The 19,770-nt window shown below is 36.4% G+C and overlaps 1 protein-coding gene across 2 annotated transcripts in view; it reads left to right on the forward strand.

The window, feature by feature from the left end:
* The window catches only part of DMD (dystrophin), a gene marked incomplete at both ends in the record, with an annotated part of 1,177,430 nt that overhangs the window by 283,982 nt on the left and 873,678 nt on the right, over positions 1-19,770 (forward strand). For both annotated transcript variants that reach the window (XM_082480534.1, XM_082480533.1), the window contains 2 exons: positions 13,294-13,475; positions 14,470-14,592. In XM_082480534.1, coding sequence (XP_082336660.1) covers positions 13,294-13,475; positions 14,470-14,592 — 305 coding nt within the window. The remainder of the gene's footprint in view (positions 1-13,293; positions 13,476-14,469; positions 14,593-19,770) is intronic.

A 19,770-nucleotide genomic window follows, 5' to 3' on the forward strand; every position in this document is an offset into this window, starting at 1 on the left:
ATTCTTTTTGCTCTTACTGTTTTTACCCCATGGTATATTTACAAAGAACACTTATACCTGCTGTCATCCTTTGTTTGACTAGACTCTCAATAGGTTTTCATTTTTCTCTACATTGTCTTCTACTTAAAACTAATAACTCTTTTCTATTCCACTTCTGGTTTATTGTTCTTGAACATGTCTGATCAGAACATAGAATTCCAGATCAGATCTTCTTAATGCTTTGTGCGATAAAATCAATATTGTATTCCTTGAAGACGAATCCAGTTTATCTTTTGAAATTGATATTTGGGGGGGGGGGGGGGGGAAGGTCCTGCATTTTAAGGCTCTGATCTTTCTGGCTCCTTGATTGTTCAGAAGTATGAGGTATTTTCAGGAGATGCTGTTGTACAGAATACTGTATATATTTGCCATAGATGCAGCTATTCTACAAAGTTTGACAGGCGTAATTTTGCGAGTATCACAACACGCGTGAGATACAGGCTTCAGTTCTGCCCACATATGATCTCATGTGCTATGTCTGCATTCACTGGACGTAGCTGGACATGCATCATTTGGGCCTTAAAAGAAGCTGTGCTTTATTTAGACTGGCATTCCCACGTAATCTGAAGGGTGCTTACATTCAGCATATCCCCAAATTTGTATCAGTTCTAGAAATAACTCGGTGGGTCAAAATTTGCATTCCTCCATGACTACAGCACTTTTGTGACTTAAAGTCATTGTCTGATCAACTAATACAGTTTTCTTCTCCTTTCTTTAGTTAAAGTATCGATGGCCTGGTTTTATCAGCTTTGATCTTTGCAGATTCTAAATTTACTCTTAAAAGAGTAAATCACGATTACTTAACCTTTCATTGTTGAGCACAGACAGACTAAACAACCTGCCTCTAAAGTCTGCCAGGTAGCTGCTCATTATGTTCACAAATTACTACAATGCTTATTTAGTTCCTAAATGTATTTTGATGGAGTAAGGGATCATTTATTTAAAGTATGAAAACCATTTGGTGGTCTTTTGGGGGAGGCAAAGGTAAATGGAGACTTCACAGTTAAAAAATTAATAAATTATCACAGAAGTACTGGCTTTATTTATATTGATATTAACTGTACTATTGGGGTCAAAGCGTATTTCTTCATCCCATCTTATCCTACAGAATATGTACTTTCACCTCTCAAAACCCACTTTTCCCCAGTAGTATGAACAACCAGAGCTTTGAAAAAAGTGTGATTTGTGGAACAGGGAGACAAGTAGGGATAGGATAAAACTAAAAAACCAGGTCGGGCAGAGTTTGTAGACAGCTGAGTTGAGAAGTGTAGGTTCTGTGCTGTGTACTTTGTAGCTCTTGAAGTGCTGTTACTCAGTCTTGAGCAGTCATTTATCATTTTTCGCCACTTATTTGTGTACTTCTATTATTCCTTGGGTGATTTTGACAGGTTAGTTTAGTTCTGTTGTGGTGTTTGGGTTTTAGTTTTTTGTTTGTTGTTTGTTTGTTTGTTTTAGTTGGTGAAGGAAGGAGGAACCAGAACTTTCGGGGAGCTTCTTTTTGTCCATATTAATCATATTTATGTCTATTCAGCTTAAGGATGGAAACAGCTGAATGCTAACAGAACAAGGCTATTCAGATGGTTTCTGCAACATCTGTAGATAATCTGTTAGTGTTATTTAATAAAGCCATCCACGAAAAGGTTGTGATTCTTTCTCAGTTGCTTCTCCACTGCTATTGTCATAAATCATTCCTGGAATTAGCTGTCTGAATACTGAAATCATGTTATCGGTTTGTTTCTGAGAGAAGACCATGGAGAAAATTAATACTTCTGAATTGAGAGAAATGTGAGAAAACCTTTTCACAGCGAAGTCAGAAACAGGTTTAATAAACAAGCTAGTACTGCAGAACTGATTTCAGCAAACCCATGTAGGCCCTTCCTTCAGGATTTGCCTTTCGCATCATCCAGGGACAGTTGAACTCTCTAGTCAAGAAACTGATACAATACTAAGAAGGATGTCCTTTATCCAGGCACACACTAAAGCATTACAGTGCTGCTATTCTGCTGACTAGATAAGAGCAACTAGACCCTAATTGTCTTAATGTTTTAATAGCTATGGTTCTCTTTTCATATATTGCATTGTACATTTGAAATGTGATATATATAGTTTAATGTCTATTTGATACACAAATAATATACCAGTTGGCATCCCAGTCGCATCCAGCTGATATTGTTGCGTGTTTACAACTATTCCAGCTTCCAGGGACCTTTTGAAGTAGGTATTGTAGATGTGATGTCCTCAAACCCAGATTGCTTCCACCGAGCGGTACCCTTTTCGTTTCTCTTTAGGGTCTTACATGCTGCTCCACACTTGTCAGTGTCACATACACTTATGCCTAATCAGTTAGGGTGAGGCTTGTGTTGATTAGAATATGCAAGACATCATCTGCTGCCTGTTTAAATAGGGGCCATTAAAATGTTTATTTCTCGGTCTTTAAAGTATGTATTGCTTACAAGATGTCTTGCTTTGCCTTTGATTTATTTCACTACTTCTCCAACAGTAGCCACACATAAAAATGAATTTATTTGCGGTTTCTCAAAACAAGTTCTCATATTTATTTATGTTATCACTTCAGTATTCATTCTCATCCTGTCACTTCTGACACTTCACATATGCTTCACTGGTGTATAGTCAAGGAGGACTCTTCATTCTGAACCCTTACAGATTCTGTTGAGCCAATTGTATCTCTATTTTCTCCTTCCTACACCACCTTCTCCAGATGACAGATGTTCTGCTCGCTAACTAGTTTGCCAGAGATTGTTTGAAACAATATTTTTTCTCCTTTTTTTTTTTTTTTTTTTAAATACCCTGAAGATATAAAGCACATAGTAAGATAGCATACAGAAAACTTTGTACAGGAACAAAGGCAAAATATACTAATTACACCTTTTCACTAAGAAAATAATAAAGTGTAGAGCAAGAGAAGAGATGAGAATAAAACATATAACAGTTCACCTCAGAATAGATTACTACCTCAAAACAGTTTACCGTGTCACGGTCACAGAAGCTGTTGCTAGGAGTTATAGTCACTAGTATCTCTCCTGAATGTATTTAATGATTTGATGGTGAAGTGAAGGGAGGATAGGAGAGTAGAGCTTACTGTGCCCCAAGCCGAACGGCATCCCAGTGTGTGGTCTAATAGACTCAGCGTGGCCCTAATTCAAGATCTGCCGGTGATAAAATTTACATTTGCAAAATGTATTTTTCCAGGCTATCTTGGTGACAACACACCAGAAATGCGAATAGAAGCTTACTGTTGTGCAAAACATCAGCAGATGTTTCCAACTGAAAAAAGTATTAAAGTGCCTTAGAGTATGGGCTTGAGGCCTTCTGACTGTCCAGCAGGAACACTTCTCTTCCCTCATATAGTTACACTGAAGGCTTTTCTTCTTAAATTACAAACCAGTTATGTTTGAATAACTTGCTGGAGGACAGAATGCATACAGTGAATAACCATTTGATCAAAACTTGCATTTAAAAAAATAATTGGCATGACATATTTTAGACTGGTTTTTCTCATGATCAGCCTAAAGAAAATGATCAGCACGTTAAAATATTTGCTGCATTCTTAGTGAAATAACTCCTTAAAGGCTAGAAATCCTTATTTACAATAAATTCTTCTAACCTACTTTCTTAACATTTTAAAGTAGGAATAATTACAGTTATATAAAATCAAGTCACCTGGATATCAGCTCTTTCAAGATGTGTTTATATTTTTAGAAGAGATACTTTTTAAAGCGGAGGAAGCTTTTTTGCATCTGCTACCGTTAACTTTTTTTAAAGACTCATTTTTCATTTTGATACAGTGTGTGAGTCATGCATATAGAAGCCAATATTAACTAGGTAACTGGTTTTCATTTGGATGCAGAAACAACACATCCAGTGAGAACACCCAAGATGTATAGCTAGAGGAGTCCGCAGGAAACCTGCTCTTTGAATTTAAAACTGAGGCATCAAATGAATTTGTAGAGATTAATTTCTCACAGTGAAGTTTTTTCATGTTAGATATTCCATATGTAACCAAACCTTAGTAGTTAATAAAGTTCCCTAGTCTCTTGTAATAATTTTTAAAGTTTTGTTGATTTTTTTTTTTTCAGTTTTAATTACTCAAACTTGCATACCCTGTGAAAGTATGGTCCATTGACTATAAAAAGTATGCATTGTGTCTATAAACAATACTCTGGCATAAATGAGGGAAAAACAGGATTTTTCAGTGAAGGTACTATTGTACATAATACATATTTTTTTTTTTTTTTAAGATTTCTATAAGAAATTTTGTACCTGAAGTTCACATAAAGTTAGGAATTTGAAATTAAGCTATATTCCTTAAACTTCCTGCCATTTTTTCTATTTTTTTCTTTTTTTAGAAATCAAAAGGCAGACAAGAATGGCATTTTGTTGTTTTTCCCATTTCACTTTTTTTGCATTTCATAGAAAACCAGTCATCCATTTTCTAGAGGGGAAGAGTATGAAGTACCTGCAGTTACATGCATTATTTTGTTGTGTCAGTTTTGGAAGAGATTAACTTCAGGTGATCATTACCTTGCCCTGATGTCAGAAATATCCTGTAGAGGTAGACTCTTCCCCACTTATGCAGATAACAGTGAAGGTTCTGGGGTGCTTCTCTTTGTTAGATACAGTGGAGTTTCTTGACAGCATTCATATTTCCTTTTGCATCCCCTGGTCTTTGTTGCTGTATGAGCAATAATGAGTTTATGGAATGAAATCCTGTCTTTTACTAAATAAATATATCAGAGCTGGGAAACAATCTTATCCTTAGATCTCATATCAAAGTAGCAAATCCTTCTTTATTTTATTGATATGCTAATAAAACCGGAATGTAATATATACCATTATTTCTTCCCAAAATACTTTACAAAAATTGGTTGAAACTGAGTTCTGATTCTGAATGCCTTTATAACTTCAAAACTGTGATCTCAATTTCACAATTTAATCCTAACCATAATTTATTGCTTCCTTTTGGGAAAATGAAACTTACATACTAAGTAAATTCTCCTGATCAGTCTGACCAAAATTTTTAACAGAGGTAATTAACAAGGCTGAATGTTAATTCATGCATTTTGAGTTGTCCACTTCATTTGCCATTTTAATTAATGGCCACGATATTCTGTTTTGCTCACTGATTGTGCTGGCTTTTGGAAGTTGCTAATGCTGACTTAGCTCTTCAAGTTCCTCCATTATATTTCACAATTCTTGTAACCACAGAATCAGTAAAGCATATATTGTTTGTGTAACTTTGCAGCAGGTAAACAGGTCATGGTTGGAGCTAAGCTTCTTAAGACAATAGTTGTACAACAATTTTTTACTTTGTGTGTGGATCCAGCCAGTCCCAGTCAGCAAGATCTTCCTGATACTGCAGGAACTGATAACCTAGACTCAGCTGGAATCAATGTTGCCTAGCTTTCCAAGAATGCCTACAGTGTTTTATGAAATTTCATAGTTGAAGTACTTTTGCAGTCTTTGAGTATCACTGCCATAGTTTCCATACTGAATGAAAGGTACCTTTAAAAGGGATTGATAGGAGAAAAAAGTATACATAAAAACTTGTCTAGGCTAAATATTTATAAAAGTAAAATGGAAAATGTAAAATATTTTGAAACATTGGCCCATTTTATTTCTCAAATATTGGCCCTCTTGCCCATATCGCAGATATTCTTAGCAAAACTACAGTTTGGGTGCCTGCTAATCTACCACTTTGTGAACTGTTCCCAACTCTAGATATCAGTCATAATAATTATCTTGATCTTTCTTTATTTTCAGGACTTTTCAGCAGGACTTAGGTGGTAGGGTGTATTTTAGTTTTCTTTTCTGCCCCCCCCTGCCCCCTTTGCCCTTGACAGCATTTGCATTTGAGGGGTTTAAATAACCAAACTGCAGCTTTCAACAATGTATATCAGTGTTGTGAGAAAATTAAATATTGCCTTTTATTTGTTATTTCAGCAAATTTATGAGATCCATGCGCATTCCTACTCATTGACAAAAATATTAGTATACAACACGTATGATGCACTCCCACTTTTTCAAACCAGCATTTTATTCCATTGCCGTTTTGACGTAATTTCATTCTATCTTTGTCTCTGCTGCTAAGATGCTTATGCTAGATATAGCTTATGGTACAAAGGGTGTGATGTTATTGAATAAATATTTAACATTGTAAAGAAGCTGAAGAAAAATAAGGCTTACCTTTCCTGTTCAGCATAGGTGTTAAGTCTGATTTTCCAGATTTCAAAACCAGAGATAGTGTCAAGTTCACTCAACCAGGACAGTGCTTGCCTATCAGTCCAAGACTCCTTCATGCTCATGCAGCAAATCAGAACCGACATTCAGACAGATTTAAGGTATTCTCTGCCACTGAATTTTTTAATACTGGATGCACTTGAATCCCACAACACTTTAATCCTCCAAATCCTCACCTATCTTTGTAATTCTAAAAGGGAAACAAAATATGTTAACCTTCTGAAGAGATTTTCTTCATGCTGTTGTTGTGACCTTATTCAACACAGCCTACAAAGGACAACTGTGGTCAACATTTTTAAGGTATTATGTAAGTCTTAACCATGAGGTTTAAAACAGTTACTTTCTTAAGGAAAACTCTGTTGAAAAATTAATGATATTTTCTTCTGGGAGTTTCATACTAGTTTTAGGTGAATGGTTATTCATATCTACTGAAAGAAAGAAAAAGAGCAGTGCCCCTGTCTGTGGATAGGTCACCACTGGGCTGTCCTCCAGGTTTCCACTCTCACTCCAATTATCTCTATGTATTTTTTGCCTTTTGCTATCAGTTCATTTTGTAAAATGTGAATTTTATTCTGCAAAACAATAGATTGTAATCACCATGCTTATTCATGTAGACCACCCAACAGCCTTCCAAAAATTTTGGCTTTTGCTCAGTCCTGTTCAAATAATATTTTGATTTTTTGTCTGTATGACTGGCAAGAAGTAGAGCCGTTCAGTTTCTCTTTCTCTCATTCTCTTTCTTTCTCTCCCTCTGTCTCCCTCTTTCTTTGGCCTTTGTCCTTTCGTAAGATTGCAGGCTGAATGAGTTATTTACCTCTCTACTAAGAGGACTTTAATTCACCCTTAGTACCAGCAGGGAATGGAGTATGCTGAATTGCATGATGCAGCCTTCCTATTTAGATTTAACTGTGTTCTTCCCAAAAGACTATAGACACATAGATTTCTGCTTAATTATCTCCCCCTCAGTTGGAAAGCACAGTAAGGAATTTATTTTAGAAAAAAAAAAACACAGCAGTTGTCTCCTCTCTAACTTTGTTAAAGAATTGTGAGTTTAAATTTCCAGGTTTCCATAGTTAGTTATGCAGTATTCCATAAATTATTCAATTTTTGTCTGTCTGCAAGTCCACCACTATTCCTTGAGATTACTTGTAAAGGTTTCTTTCATTTTGAATTTAACATGCAATCTACTAACAGAGTAGAAAACCAGGGCAGAAAATAATTACAAGTTTAAAAAACAAGCAAGAAAAGGTCAATAATTGCAGAGCAGACACTGCAACTACTGGCTGACCTTTGAGAGATTGCACAGTTTTTATTGCTTCGAGGTCTTACTGGCAGCAGTGAGTGTCAGTAGAGTAAACCGTTACCACTTCTTTTGTTCCTGCTATTATCATCACCATTAGTATAGTCTTAATCTAAACCTGGATCGCAGAACAATATCATTTTGGGACCAGATGCTAGCTGAGGGAAAAGATTTTACACATTCCAGAAAAACAGCTTATATTCTTTGCCTGATAAACTTGCTTGTTCCTTTGTGTTTAAATAATAAAAGAAAACCTGTTGTCTCATGCTTTCACAATCAGGAAATTAAGAAGTTACCAGTGACAGCAAATCTAAGATAGGCCTCGTGATTCTGTCATAGCTTAATATCTGCAGATAAAGTAAGTGATTTCAGTAAGTGACTGAAAACTTGCATTTGGAGTACAAATTAGCAAGTTGACACTCTTCCACACTTTTTCTTCTTTCTTTTCTTAGTTTTGAGGGTAATCTTTTGAAGATCTCTTTACCCATGCTGGCCAATTCTAATGCCTCTATCAGGGAATGAAATCTTGTTTTTCTTGCTATTTTAGATCAAGCAGTTACCTTCTTACTAGTACAGTCTCACACACTTTCATACAGTTTCAATTGCAGATTTAGGTTCATCCAAATCAAAACATGGTCAAATTATATGACTTAGGTTTTATTATAGCTTATTCAAAGTGTTTTGGTGAGCCTTATCAGACAGATTATCACAGGAATTTGCACGTGTTTTAAAAAGTTCACCGCTGTACTTGAGGCTAAAATAAATAAATAAATACATGAAAATAAACACCTAAGCTGTCTTTGTACATTTTTAGATATTTCTACTTTGCCCTTATCTTTGATACTGCAGTTGACGTTAGTGCCACAGTAGGAGTTGCCATACATTGAAATCCCTCCTGTACTGAGTTTACATTGTAGAAACTAATCTTTTATGTATCTGCTAGATTCTGCCTTATCTCAACACTTTGAGAGCTTCTGTAATTAGCTTATCTCTAAGTCCTTTCTAAACATACATTTGGAGATAGCAGTAGGATTGTTTTCAGAAATTCTAAGAAATGTTAGTGTTGTGTTAGTATAAGCCTTAAAATAAAATTCTTTGATAGAAGAATAAACATCCTCCATTTATCAGGGAAAAAAAGCTGTATAATCTCTGAAAATTCAAATCAGCTTTGAGGATCTCCAATGGAATGGAAGGGAGGGCTGTGGTTTTTCAGTACGGTTTTTAAAATTTTATGTGGGACAGCAGCAAGTAATATTACAATATTGAGGGGGTTTTATTATTACTTTCGTCATGGAAGCTAACAGTATTAGGTGATGTATAGGATTTAAAAGTTTTTCTGTGTTTTCTACTTTGTAATTATCTGAAAATCCTACCTACTTATTGTCCTCAAGGACAAAGGATTTCTTGTATTTTTAGGGCTCAAGTCTTATCTTGCTTCTCAGCACTGTATAAGGTAACGTATGTTTCAGAATTTGTGTCTCAATGTAAAAAAAAAGACACATCAGCAATTTAGGTACAGCAACGTAGTCTTTCTGGCAATGCGGCAGGCATTTAAGCTTTCTTTCAAAGTTACTTTGCTACTAGTTTGATACAAAGAGTGAGTGGAATCAGCACAAATAGTGTCAGAACTGTCATTTGGTCAAAGGAAAATATTAATGGCTGTATTATAAGCAGATGCGTATTTGAAAATTGGAAGCATGAATGCTTGTAACTTGCACTCTGTGTGTGACTGTGTATACATAATGTAACACTGTATAACAAAATGCTAGATTTTGTTCATGTTGGTAGACCTGTACAGTACTTTTTAATATGGAGCTTATTTAGGTGTTTTATATCATCCTCATTTTCACTCATCTCTTAAAAATGCTTCTTTCCGCCAAAGCTGGGAATGTTGGCAGGGAATTTCTTGTTGACAGAAAACACGGATGCAAGAACAAACCACTTGTGAACCGCAAGGCTTATAAAACTTGGCTGTTGGATCACTTTTTGAAGAGTTTGATTTTTTTATTTATTTAATTATTTAGGTTTTTGGCACCACATCCTACAGAAAAGAATTGGTGTCAGAACATTTCAGGTGTATTGTAGTCACCCATCCTCAAGGTGGTTATGTTCATCAGAAGATGAAGACTGTTTGCTAAGAAAAATCAAGCTGTAGTGAACTTTTATTGGGCAAATTGCTTCCCAAATTAAAACTGTAATAACCCTTTAAAGGCAGTAGCATTTAAACAGGGTTGGATTGGTGTTTATTTCGTGGTTTTAAGGTTCTGCGGTGAAACCAGATTCTTTTTGCTCTTTTGGGACTTGTTACCGAGTAGCTGTGTCTCTAGATGAACAGGATGTTATCACACATTAACATTCATGTTCAAATTCTAGTTCTTATGGTGTCTCCTTAGGATCAAACGGGTTTTTTACCCTGTGTATTAGAAGAAATGTTTTGGCTTATTTCTCTTTACTTTCTCAATTTGACTGGAGACCTCCCCTGGAGAGACTAATCTCTCTAAATGGTCAGAGTGTGTGGATATTTTTTCAGGGGGAGTATGTGAAGTCAGGGTCTTGTTCTGTATCCTGAAGAGGAGTTTTGTTTATTTCACTATAGAAGATGCTTAAAGAAATGATGTCATAGTAAGTAAGCCTATGGATCACAAGATCCATAAAACTAGTTCTGTGAACAACATGCTTCATATAACCTGTTTCAGTTTGAGTACCAGAAAGTCAGTGTTTTCTTTTGAAGAATGTTGATCTGCCAGTATAAAGTTTTCTACGGTAGAAGATTCCTCTCAATAGCTGGAATATTCATGCTGGAAACTTTTCCAATACTTTCCTATAACTGTATCTTATTAAAGAGCTGGAATGGTTTTCAGAGCTCTCCAAAGTCTTTCAGATTCTTGATTGATGAACATGTTAATAATACAACATGTGCTAATTTTATTATGCTTCCCATTTTGAACTCTCTTTTAACTTGTAGTCTAATCTGGTTTTATTTTTATTTATTCTTTTCAATCCTATCCTGGAAGGTAATTGTCAAGAAAATGGATGAAAATATTCAGAAAGTATTGCTTCTGAGCTGAACGTGGAGAAGATACCTTGGTTTTGGGGGGGGGAAAAAAAAAAAAAAAAAGTCTGGATAATTCCTTTGTTTTCACTTTTTCTCTCAAAACCAGTATGTGAATAATGGCATAGTATACATATGTTAAGTTAATTTTTTTAAATATCTTCCATATTTTCCAAGATTTGGAGATTAGTTTTTAGGATGTGTAGGTTGGTTTGACAGATATATTGCCCCCAGAAATGAAAGCAGATATATTTCCAAGGAATTAATGAACTTTCTTGCAAGTAAGTGTTTAAATTGAAATTTATTCACTGCCTAACAGCTAGGACTTCAAATATTCATTAGTCTGAATGTGTGGTAAAAACAATGTATTAGCCTCAGATTCAAAAATAAAAAAATATTAAGGCAAAGGCATATGGTAGTATAACAGAAGTCATTCCTGCTCTGATAATTCAAGAGCCTTCAAAAAAGAATTTTGAGAGACAGATTGATATTCCAGGCCTTGCAACAATGGTTGATTAACTGTTTATTCAGATTTAGTTATTTAATCTTTTCCTATTTGCCAGTGGATTCTGACAGCTGCATATGTACTTTTTATTTGTCAGATAGAATGGGTAAACAACTTCTGGCACGTGTATTGTTTGCAAGATACTTGTTTTATTTATTGCGTGAGGTATTTGTGTAGATAAATGATAAGGTATTTGCCTGTTTGATTACTAAAACTGTTTGAAAAGGAAAATAATGAACAGCAAATGGAAAAATCACAGCTGGCACTAATGTCCTTTCAGTGTGTACTCGTGCTGTGTAAAGGTGTGGATATTCTTGTAAACATCAATTACTAGTGGACACTGACTATAACAAAATGGTGTTAAAATATTAACGAGAAGAGAAGAAGATGGTGATAGCAAAACACTTCCTGGACTGAATTCTAGCACAGAAGTGAAGCCTGTGAAGACCGAGGGTTGCAGTGGTGTGACTTGATGTGGAAAAGTCATGCTGTTTTTATCTTTTTTTGTTGTCTTTTTTTTTTTTAATTAGCATATTCTGTAGAGGCCACTATCTTATGGTGGTGGGAATGTTGGAGGAACGTGCCATTTTCCCAGCCAATTCTAAGTAGAACTAAACCTTCAGCTCTCTTTCTATACCTTTGCTTGATATATTATGAGATAGGTCTAAAAACAAAACCAAAAATATTGATAGGGTGTCTTTTTTTGATTTCCAAATATATGTGAAGCTTTTAATGTAAGATGCCTTCCTTCCCTCGTGCATTCTGCATTCTAGGAAGAGAGAATGAGATGCCACCCTGTAGCATTAGTGTCTGCCAGAATATATTAATTGATTTCTGTTTTCCTTGTTGTTTTCCTTGTTGTTTTCCTTGTTGTTTTCCTTGTTGTTTTCCTTGTTGTTTTCCTTGTTGTTTTCCTTGTTGTTTTCCTTGTTGTTTTCCTTGTTGTTTTCCTTGTTGTTTTCCTTGTTGTTTTCCTTGTTGTTTTCCTTGTTGTTTTCCTTGTTGTTTTCCTTGTTGTTTTCCTTGTTGTTTTCCTTGTTGTTTTCCTTGTTGTTTTCCTTGTTGTTTTCCTTGTTGTTTTCCTTGTTGTTTTCCTTGTTGTTTTCCTTGTTGTTTTCCTTGTTGTTTTCCTTGTTGTTTTCCTTGTTGTTTTCCTGAACTGAAATCTTGGCTAAGCCAGGATTGATCTAGGACAATAAAAACTCATCGCTCTTGGCTTTCTGCCAGCGCTCATGTTAAAACACTTCCCAAATTAATGATAAATTTCTTGTACAGCAGTCTTTTTATATCTTGATTCACTAGCCTCAGTGTGGGAGGTAAACATCAATGCCAAACAACAAAGTAACTACTTCAAAGATCTGCCACATGCCTTACATTTTTACAAATTGTTATTGACTTGAAATGTTGAGTCAGATAAACCACTTCTGCCGACATATGTTGTGGCTCTGTGCAAAACCTGAAATTGTCTGTGTGTTCCTGCAGTTTCTTGTACTTGCTGCTCAAGTCCACAGAGATTTTACAGGGCTTCTTTTTAAGGAGTTGTTCTTTTATGTATTTTATTGTCTGTGAATATCTTGTTCCTTAGACTTCATGAAGAATATAAGACTAAGTAGACTATAATAGCTATGTAGCTATATTAGAAGTTGTCATCAGTAGTTGTTTGGTATGAACCCATGGGCTAGCAAAACCTGTAAATCTTTTTTTTTTCTTACATTGTTGTCGCTTCTAATGATTAAATTATGTGAAGAGAATGTAGAAGGCATGACTCTTAAAATGAACTTGTCCTTATTTTTTTAACTGCAATATTTATACAGCACAAGAAAACATACCTTTTCCTATGTCTACTCCTGCCTAATGAGAATCGGTGTCAAATTGTATACTATGTGCCTCTTGAGCAAAGAACAGATGGAAAATTCATGTTGAATGAAATAAGTTACCTTTATAAACTTTAGCTCCTTCTCATTGATATGCAAGTGTAGTCTGTAATTTTGGAACTGATTGTAAGGCTGTAATTAGTCTCTAGAGAGCTCACATGGACAATAGATTGCTCATTAGTCTATCAACTTTCCATGAAATTGATTGGCTATTTCTCATGTCTAATGTGGAAACTGAAATGATGCATGTTAATTTGTCTTCCAGACGTTGCAACTGCCTGTCCAGATAAGAAGTCCATCTTAATGTACGTGACTTCCCTCTTCCAAGTTCTGCCCCAGCAAGTCACCATGGAAGCCATCAGGGAGGTGGAGATGTTGCCACGACACTCAAGGGTCACTAGAGAAGAGCACATACAAGTACATCATCAACAGCATTTTTCACAAGAAGTGAGTCGTTTCACTTTTGTGCTTTTATCTTGCTGCTCTGAAGTGGTTGTTTCCTTACCTACCCCATAAGTTTGATGTTAGATGGCAAACGGAAGGCAAAACCCCACAGGCGTAAGGGACAAAGTCTGTTCACCACAGGCGAATCACATGCACTTGTCTGCATGAACTGTACTTTTGTACTGTTTTTCACCTTGCACCAGGCTGCTTTAAAAGTAACTCTGCAGCAAAGAAGTGCTCTGCACTTCTCTTTTACAGCCCTGGGTGTTTTGATTGTGGAAGGGCACAACAAGGAAGAACACAGAAACCGGGGGAGGTTTTACATTTAAACACAGACAAGTAGAAACTTTTTTACCTACTTTTGTAGAGAACACCAGTTGACATTTCTCCATATTCATGATACATTTTTAATTTTTTAGCATTTTATTTACGCTGACTTGTATTTTAAGATCATCTGTTCTCAGCTACCTCTTGGCCTCTCAAAAAGGTCACGTAGTATTTGGAATTAATTTATGCTTGCTATATCAGTTATGTTTTTGACTGAAATCATCAGTCCCTGCTAAAGTGTTTAGTGGATTTTAGGCCTAGTGTACTTGTCTGAATTTAATCTGTATCTTGCTTTTGGGATGCTCAGTCTCTTTAGAATACTGAGCAGATGAGTACTGGCTCTGTTTATTCAGGATTAACTACAAGATCACTTGTTTTGTGAGCCTTTACTTGTCAAATATAAAGAACCTTCAATTTACATTGGTATTCTGCTGGTATTGAGTTCTGACAGTTTGCTGCTTCTGGAAAGGGTGTCAGATTAAATAAGAGCTTTCCTTAATACCATCCCAATTTTGACTGCTGAATACGAACACTGTCCTTGAAAAATATAACTGGTGATGACCTTCCTACTTCTTTTTCTTCACTTACTCTTACAATCATTCCTTTACTGCTATAATCCATGCTCCTATCCATATGTCTGTTCTTTCCACCTCTAATTTCTTCTTTGTAGATCACAGTCAGTGTACCCCAGGGACCTTCGCCTTCTCCTAAACCACGATTCAAAAGTTACGCATATACACAAGCTGTGTATGTTACATCCCCTGACCAAAAAAGGAGGCAGGTTCCTCCACAGGTCTGTCAATATTGTTGTTTGTTCTAAAAAACTGTTTTATTAAGCTTGTGCTTGGAGTGAAAGAGTTTGTGCATTTCGCTTGTACCTGATCTTGACGACCTACTTTTTCCAGGTTTTTTTAGCTTCTGTTGAGTGCTTACTTCTTACTGTGTATTTCAGCATGGCTGGCAATAGGTGTTATGCTGATTTTTAGGAATGAACAGCATCATGATATTTGAAAAGTCATGGCAGTCAGGTTAAGTCCCCAGTGACTGGAAAAAGGGAAACATTGCTCCTATTTTTAAAAAGGGTACAAAAGAGGACCCTGGGAACTGCCAACATGTGAGCCTCCCCTCTGTGCCTGGCAAGATCACGGAGCAGATCCTCGTAGAAGCTCTGGTAAGGCACATGGAGGACAGGGAGGTGATTCGAGATAGCCAGCATGGCTTCACCGAGGGCAAGTCCCGCCTGACCAACATTGTGGCCTTCTATGATGGAGGGAATATGGAATACATCAGTGGACATGGAAAATCATCTATCTGGACTACTCTAAGGCTTTTGTCACAGTCCCCCACAACATCCTTCTCTCTAAATTGGAGAGATATGGATTCGATGGGTGGATGGATTGCTGAATGAGGAATTGGTTGGATGGTCACATCCAGAGGGTAGTCGTCAATGGCTCAATGTCCAGATGGAGATCAGCGATGAGTGGTGTCCCTCAGGGGTCTGTATTGGCACCAGTACTGTTCAATATCTTTATCAATGCCGTAGACAGTGGGATTGAATGCACTCAAAGCAGGTTTGCAGATGACACAAAGCTGAGGGGTGTGGTTGACACAACTGAGGGATAGGACGCCATCGAGAGAGACCTGGACAATCTCAAGAAGTGAGCCTGTGTGAGCCTTATATGGTTCAACAAGGCCAAATGCAAGGTCCTGTACATGGGTTGGGGCAACCCCTGGTATCAATACAGGCTGGGGGATGAAGGCGATGAGAGCAGCCCTGTGGAGACAGACTTGGAGGTACTGATGGGTGAAAAGATGAATGTGAGCCAACAATGCGTGCTTGCAGCCTGGAAAGCCAACTGCATTCTGGACTGCATCGAAAGCAGCGTGGCCAGCAGGTCAAGGGAGGTGATTCTGGCCCTCTACTGTGCTTTGGTGAGACCCCACCTGGAATATTGTGTCCGTCTCTGGAGCCCTCAGCACAGGAAAGACATGGACCTGTTGGACAAGGTCCAGAGGAGGGCCACAAAAATAATCAGAGGGTTGGAGCACTTCTGCTGTGAGTACAGGTTGAGAGAATTGGAGTTATTCAGCCTGGAGAAGAGAAGGCTCTGGGGAGATCTTATTGTGGCCTTTCAGTACTTAAAGGGGGCTTCTAAGAAAAAGGGGACAAATATTTTAGCAAGGCCTGTTGTGATAGGACAAGGAAAAATGGTTTAAACTAAAGGAGGGTAAATTCAGACTAGATGTAAGGAAGAAATTTTATAATGAGGGTGGTGAGACACTGGGACAGGTTGCCCAGAGAGGTGGTATATGCCCCATCCCTGGAAATATTCAAGGTCAGGTTGGAGGTGGCTCTCAGCAACCTGATCTAGTTGAAGATGTCCCTGCTCATTGCAGGGGGGGTGGGACTAGATGAGCTTTAAAGGTCCCTACCAACCCAAACTAGTCTATGATTCAAACACTGCTGTTGTAGAATTAGAAACTGCTTCCTTCATTATGTCATTTTGAAAATACTACATATAGTGCCTTAAAAGAATATTAGAAGAACAAGCTAAACATAAGCTGCATTTGGCATCTAATTATTACGTTTCTGTCTCAGAGTTGATTATAGAAAAACAGGAGCAATTGGTTTTTTGTTGTTTTTCCTAACCCTCGTATCTATTAAAAAAAACAGTAAGTGATGATATTTTTCAGGAGGTTATTGTAGTTGGACAGAAGAGAAAGGAAACATTAAACTCAATATTTTTTACATTACCTGGATTAGTAGATGATAACATCTGGTCACTTTATCACAAATGGTACCGTGCCAACATTCAGGTTAGGGTTTTGTGTTTGGTTTTTATGACTTTCAAATAGCTGCAGTAGTTTAATAAAACTTGTTTCAAGCAATCCTTATAATGAGCATTTCAGGAGTCAGATTTTGACTTTTGACAAGTGTGAAAGCTAAAGGTCATATTGTATAATGCAACATACTTTCATTACTTTGGGGTAAAGAGTTCTGCGTGTATTTGGCACTACAGTTTTCTTGTGGAGACTTGATTCTGCCTAATCTCTAAAAATTTATTGCAAAATTACAGTTTAATTCAACACTCTGTTTCCCGATCTACTCTTCAAGTGACAGGTATTTTACTGAAAAATGACTTCCTTTAAATACTCCAGGAGAGAAATCCTGTGCACATAAGCATGAGCTCTGCTACATTATACTAACATCAAATGTGTTGCAGTTATGATTAATACAGCTTTTAAACACGGCGTTTAAAACGGATATCATTGATTTGTTCTACTTAGATATTATACTGATAATTAAGAAGAATGAAGAGTCATGGCATAGTTGTTTTTTTTTTTCTTGAGCTACTTTTATTGTGATCAGTTGTGAGTTTTGTCCACACCTCCACCACCAAGCATAACATACGAGCTGATATAATTAAAGTCAGCTCTACAAAATGTTGTTATTAAAATGTAGTAAAAAAAAAAATCTATCTATTATTCATTCCTCACCTTTCATTCCAGTTTTTGGATCTCATATTCCTGAGTTTGGAAGCTTTGTCTATTACATTTATGCAATAACTATTACTATAATATTATAATCTGCTAATTTGGCAGAATCTGAATACCTAACCAGAATTGGGCCCTATTTTGCTGGACCCACAACAAATACTAACAAAGGGAAAGCATTCACTTAAAAATCCTAAGTGAAAATCACCAGACACAGTCTCATTATAATCAAGATAAACTTGAATTGCAAATAGTACCAATTAATATGCTAGTTCAATATATGCAATTCTTAATCAGTGGTAATATTTGTTTTTTGCTTCTAGCCATGTATTACTTGAAGAACAACCATCATCTAACTATTAATACAAATGTATAATCCTGGTAAAATAGTGATTGATACTTTTTTTCTCTAGATATCTGAAGCTGGTATACCTTAATAATCCCATCTATTTTAAGTAAATCAAATAAATATTATTTCCTTTTCAGGTTTTAATAGCCTTTCAATTTTCTGCCAGCAGTATTATGATTTTTGGATACTAGTATTAGTATTGAAGCTACCTGTAGGATTTTAAGTAAAATCTACTTCTGTAGGGAACTGCATTAAAGAAATCAGGACAAAGACAACTTGGATTTTGTAAATTTTAGGAAGCTGTCTCTTATGTCTATCTAGTTATCAAAGAAAAATTTCAGTAGATTTAGGTTACTGTGGTCTGCCAATTTCAATGGTTTCTTAGGTGCTATCATTAGGAAGCAAGATTTTCACTAAGTGTGTTGGTCTTCTGTTGAAATGTATGAGTCATTTTTTTTTCTTTTCAGCTGTCTACAAACTTGAGTATTATAATTTCTCCAAGATAATCAATGAAGATACATAAGCACTATCAACAAAAAGTCTTTCACCTGCTTCTGTCTAGAGGTTTTAGCTGCAAAGATTGATCTTAAATGTCGTAGTGTTTAATTGGGTGATATTTTTTTAAATTCTGCATTTGGAAGAATGGTCCAATAGATTTTGTAGTCCAAGCATGAGCCAACTGGAGCTCGGAAGAAAAATAAATGAGATAAGACCTCTTTCCAAAGATTTTGAATGTTATCCTGCAAATTCGACCATATATGCCATACATTTACTGCATACGTCAATTGTTGGGAATTCTAAAAATGCAATGAGCAATGATTCTCTGAGCACCCTGTTGGCACGATGGAATAACATTTCTTCATACACAATCTGTCAAAGTCCCTTCACTTCTATCTTCTACCCTTGTCTACCTATGTCACATTTCACTTCACTTTGCCCATCTTCACCCTTCCAAATACCTTCACAACCTGTGTGTCTTTAAATTCACCCTTCCTCTCTGAATTCTAATTCTGCTTGTCTCTCAGTAGGATACTTGCAAGGCCTAGTATTCTAGTTGCACAAGTTTTGGCCAGACAAGTCTTGCCTTGCTTAACTGTGACATACCACATTCAAAGAAAATCATTGTTCTGCTAACCGTTTCACTCAGCGCCGCCTTGTTCTTAGGTCTGTGTTAAACCACTTCTAGTTGAAGCAGTTCAGCGTTTTAAATGCTGTCGCTAATACGAATAGCGGTACTTCTGCTACCTCACAGGAGTAGTTTTCCTCCTTTACCTTGTTTACTTAGAAAGTGTTCATAAATTCATGCGGATCTTAGGAATCCACTTCTCAAACTTCAATCCTCGAATTCCCCGTATTAACATTAAGAAAGACTCAAGAGAGTATATTTTTGTTGACAGGTTTCTCAAGCAGTTACTGCTCAGCAATTACAGAAGGCTTGCCTGACTTTGCAGCTCAGTATTTTGTCCTGTGTGCAGTCTCTGTAATGACACAGTCCGTCTAGCTTCACTTAGAAAAAAGGGATGCTCTAGTTAATATTGAGCTGTTTCAAAGACCCTGCTTAAAATTACCCTTTTGCTTCTGTTTTATATTTATGAAAGCCTTTGTTTTTGTAATATTGCTTCATCTCATTGAATGCCTGACCAAGAAGAATGATAGTTTTACTTTGTAATTCTTTCCAAAAATGTGTTTTCAGAGCAGTTTCTGCTGTTGATCCCAGGCAAAACTCCTGTCTCACTGCCTCCATTTTTACTTGCTACTTGCTACTTGAACTCCACAGGACTTAAAATATACCGTCTTAAAAGGGATCAAATAGAACAAAACAAAACAAAAAACAAACAAACCCAAACAAAAATTGTAAAACACTGGGGTACCTAGAAAACAAACTTTTTATATATATTGGAAAAACAGTGCTGAAAATGTAAGCATTGAAAAAAACAATGGGTTTAAGAAAATCTATGTATGTTTTGAGTCTGGTACTTTTGTAAATAAGCTTTTGGCAAGCCTGTCTAAAAGGACAAATGTGAGTCTGGCTGCCTTAAATTATCTATTATGTAAAATCAAGCCCATTGCTGCATCAATATCATTGTAGATTTTTGTTCATTTGACAGAAATTACGTTTTCTTTATT

Source organism: Vanellus vanellus, assembly GCF_965231255.1.
Source record: "Vanellus vanellus genome assembly, chromosome: 1".
Lineage (NCBI taxonomy): Eukaryota > Metazoa > Chordata > Aves > Charadriiformes > Charadriidae > Vanellus > Vanellus vanellus.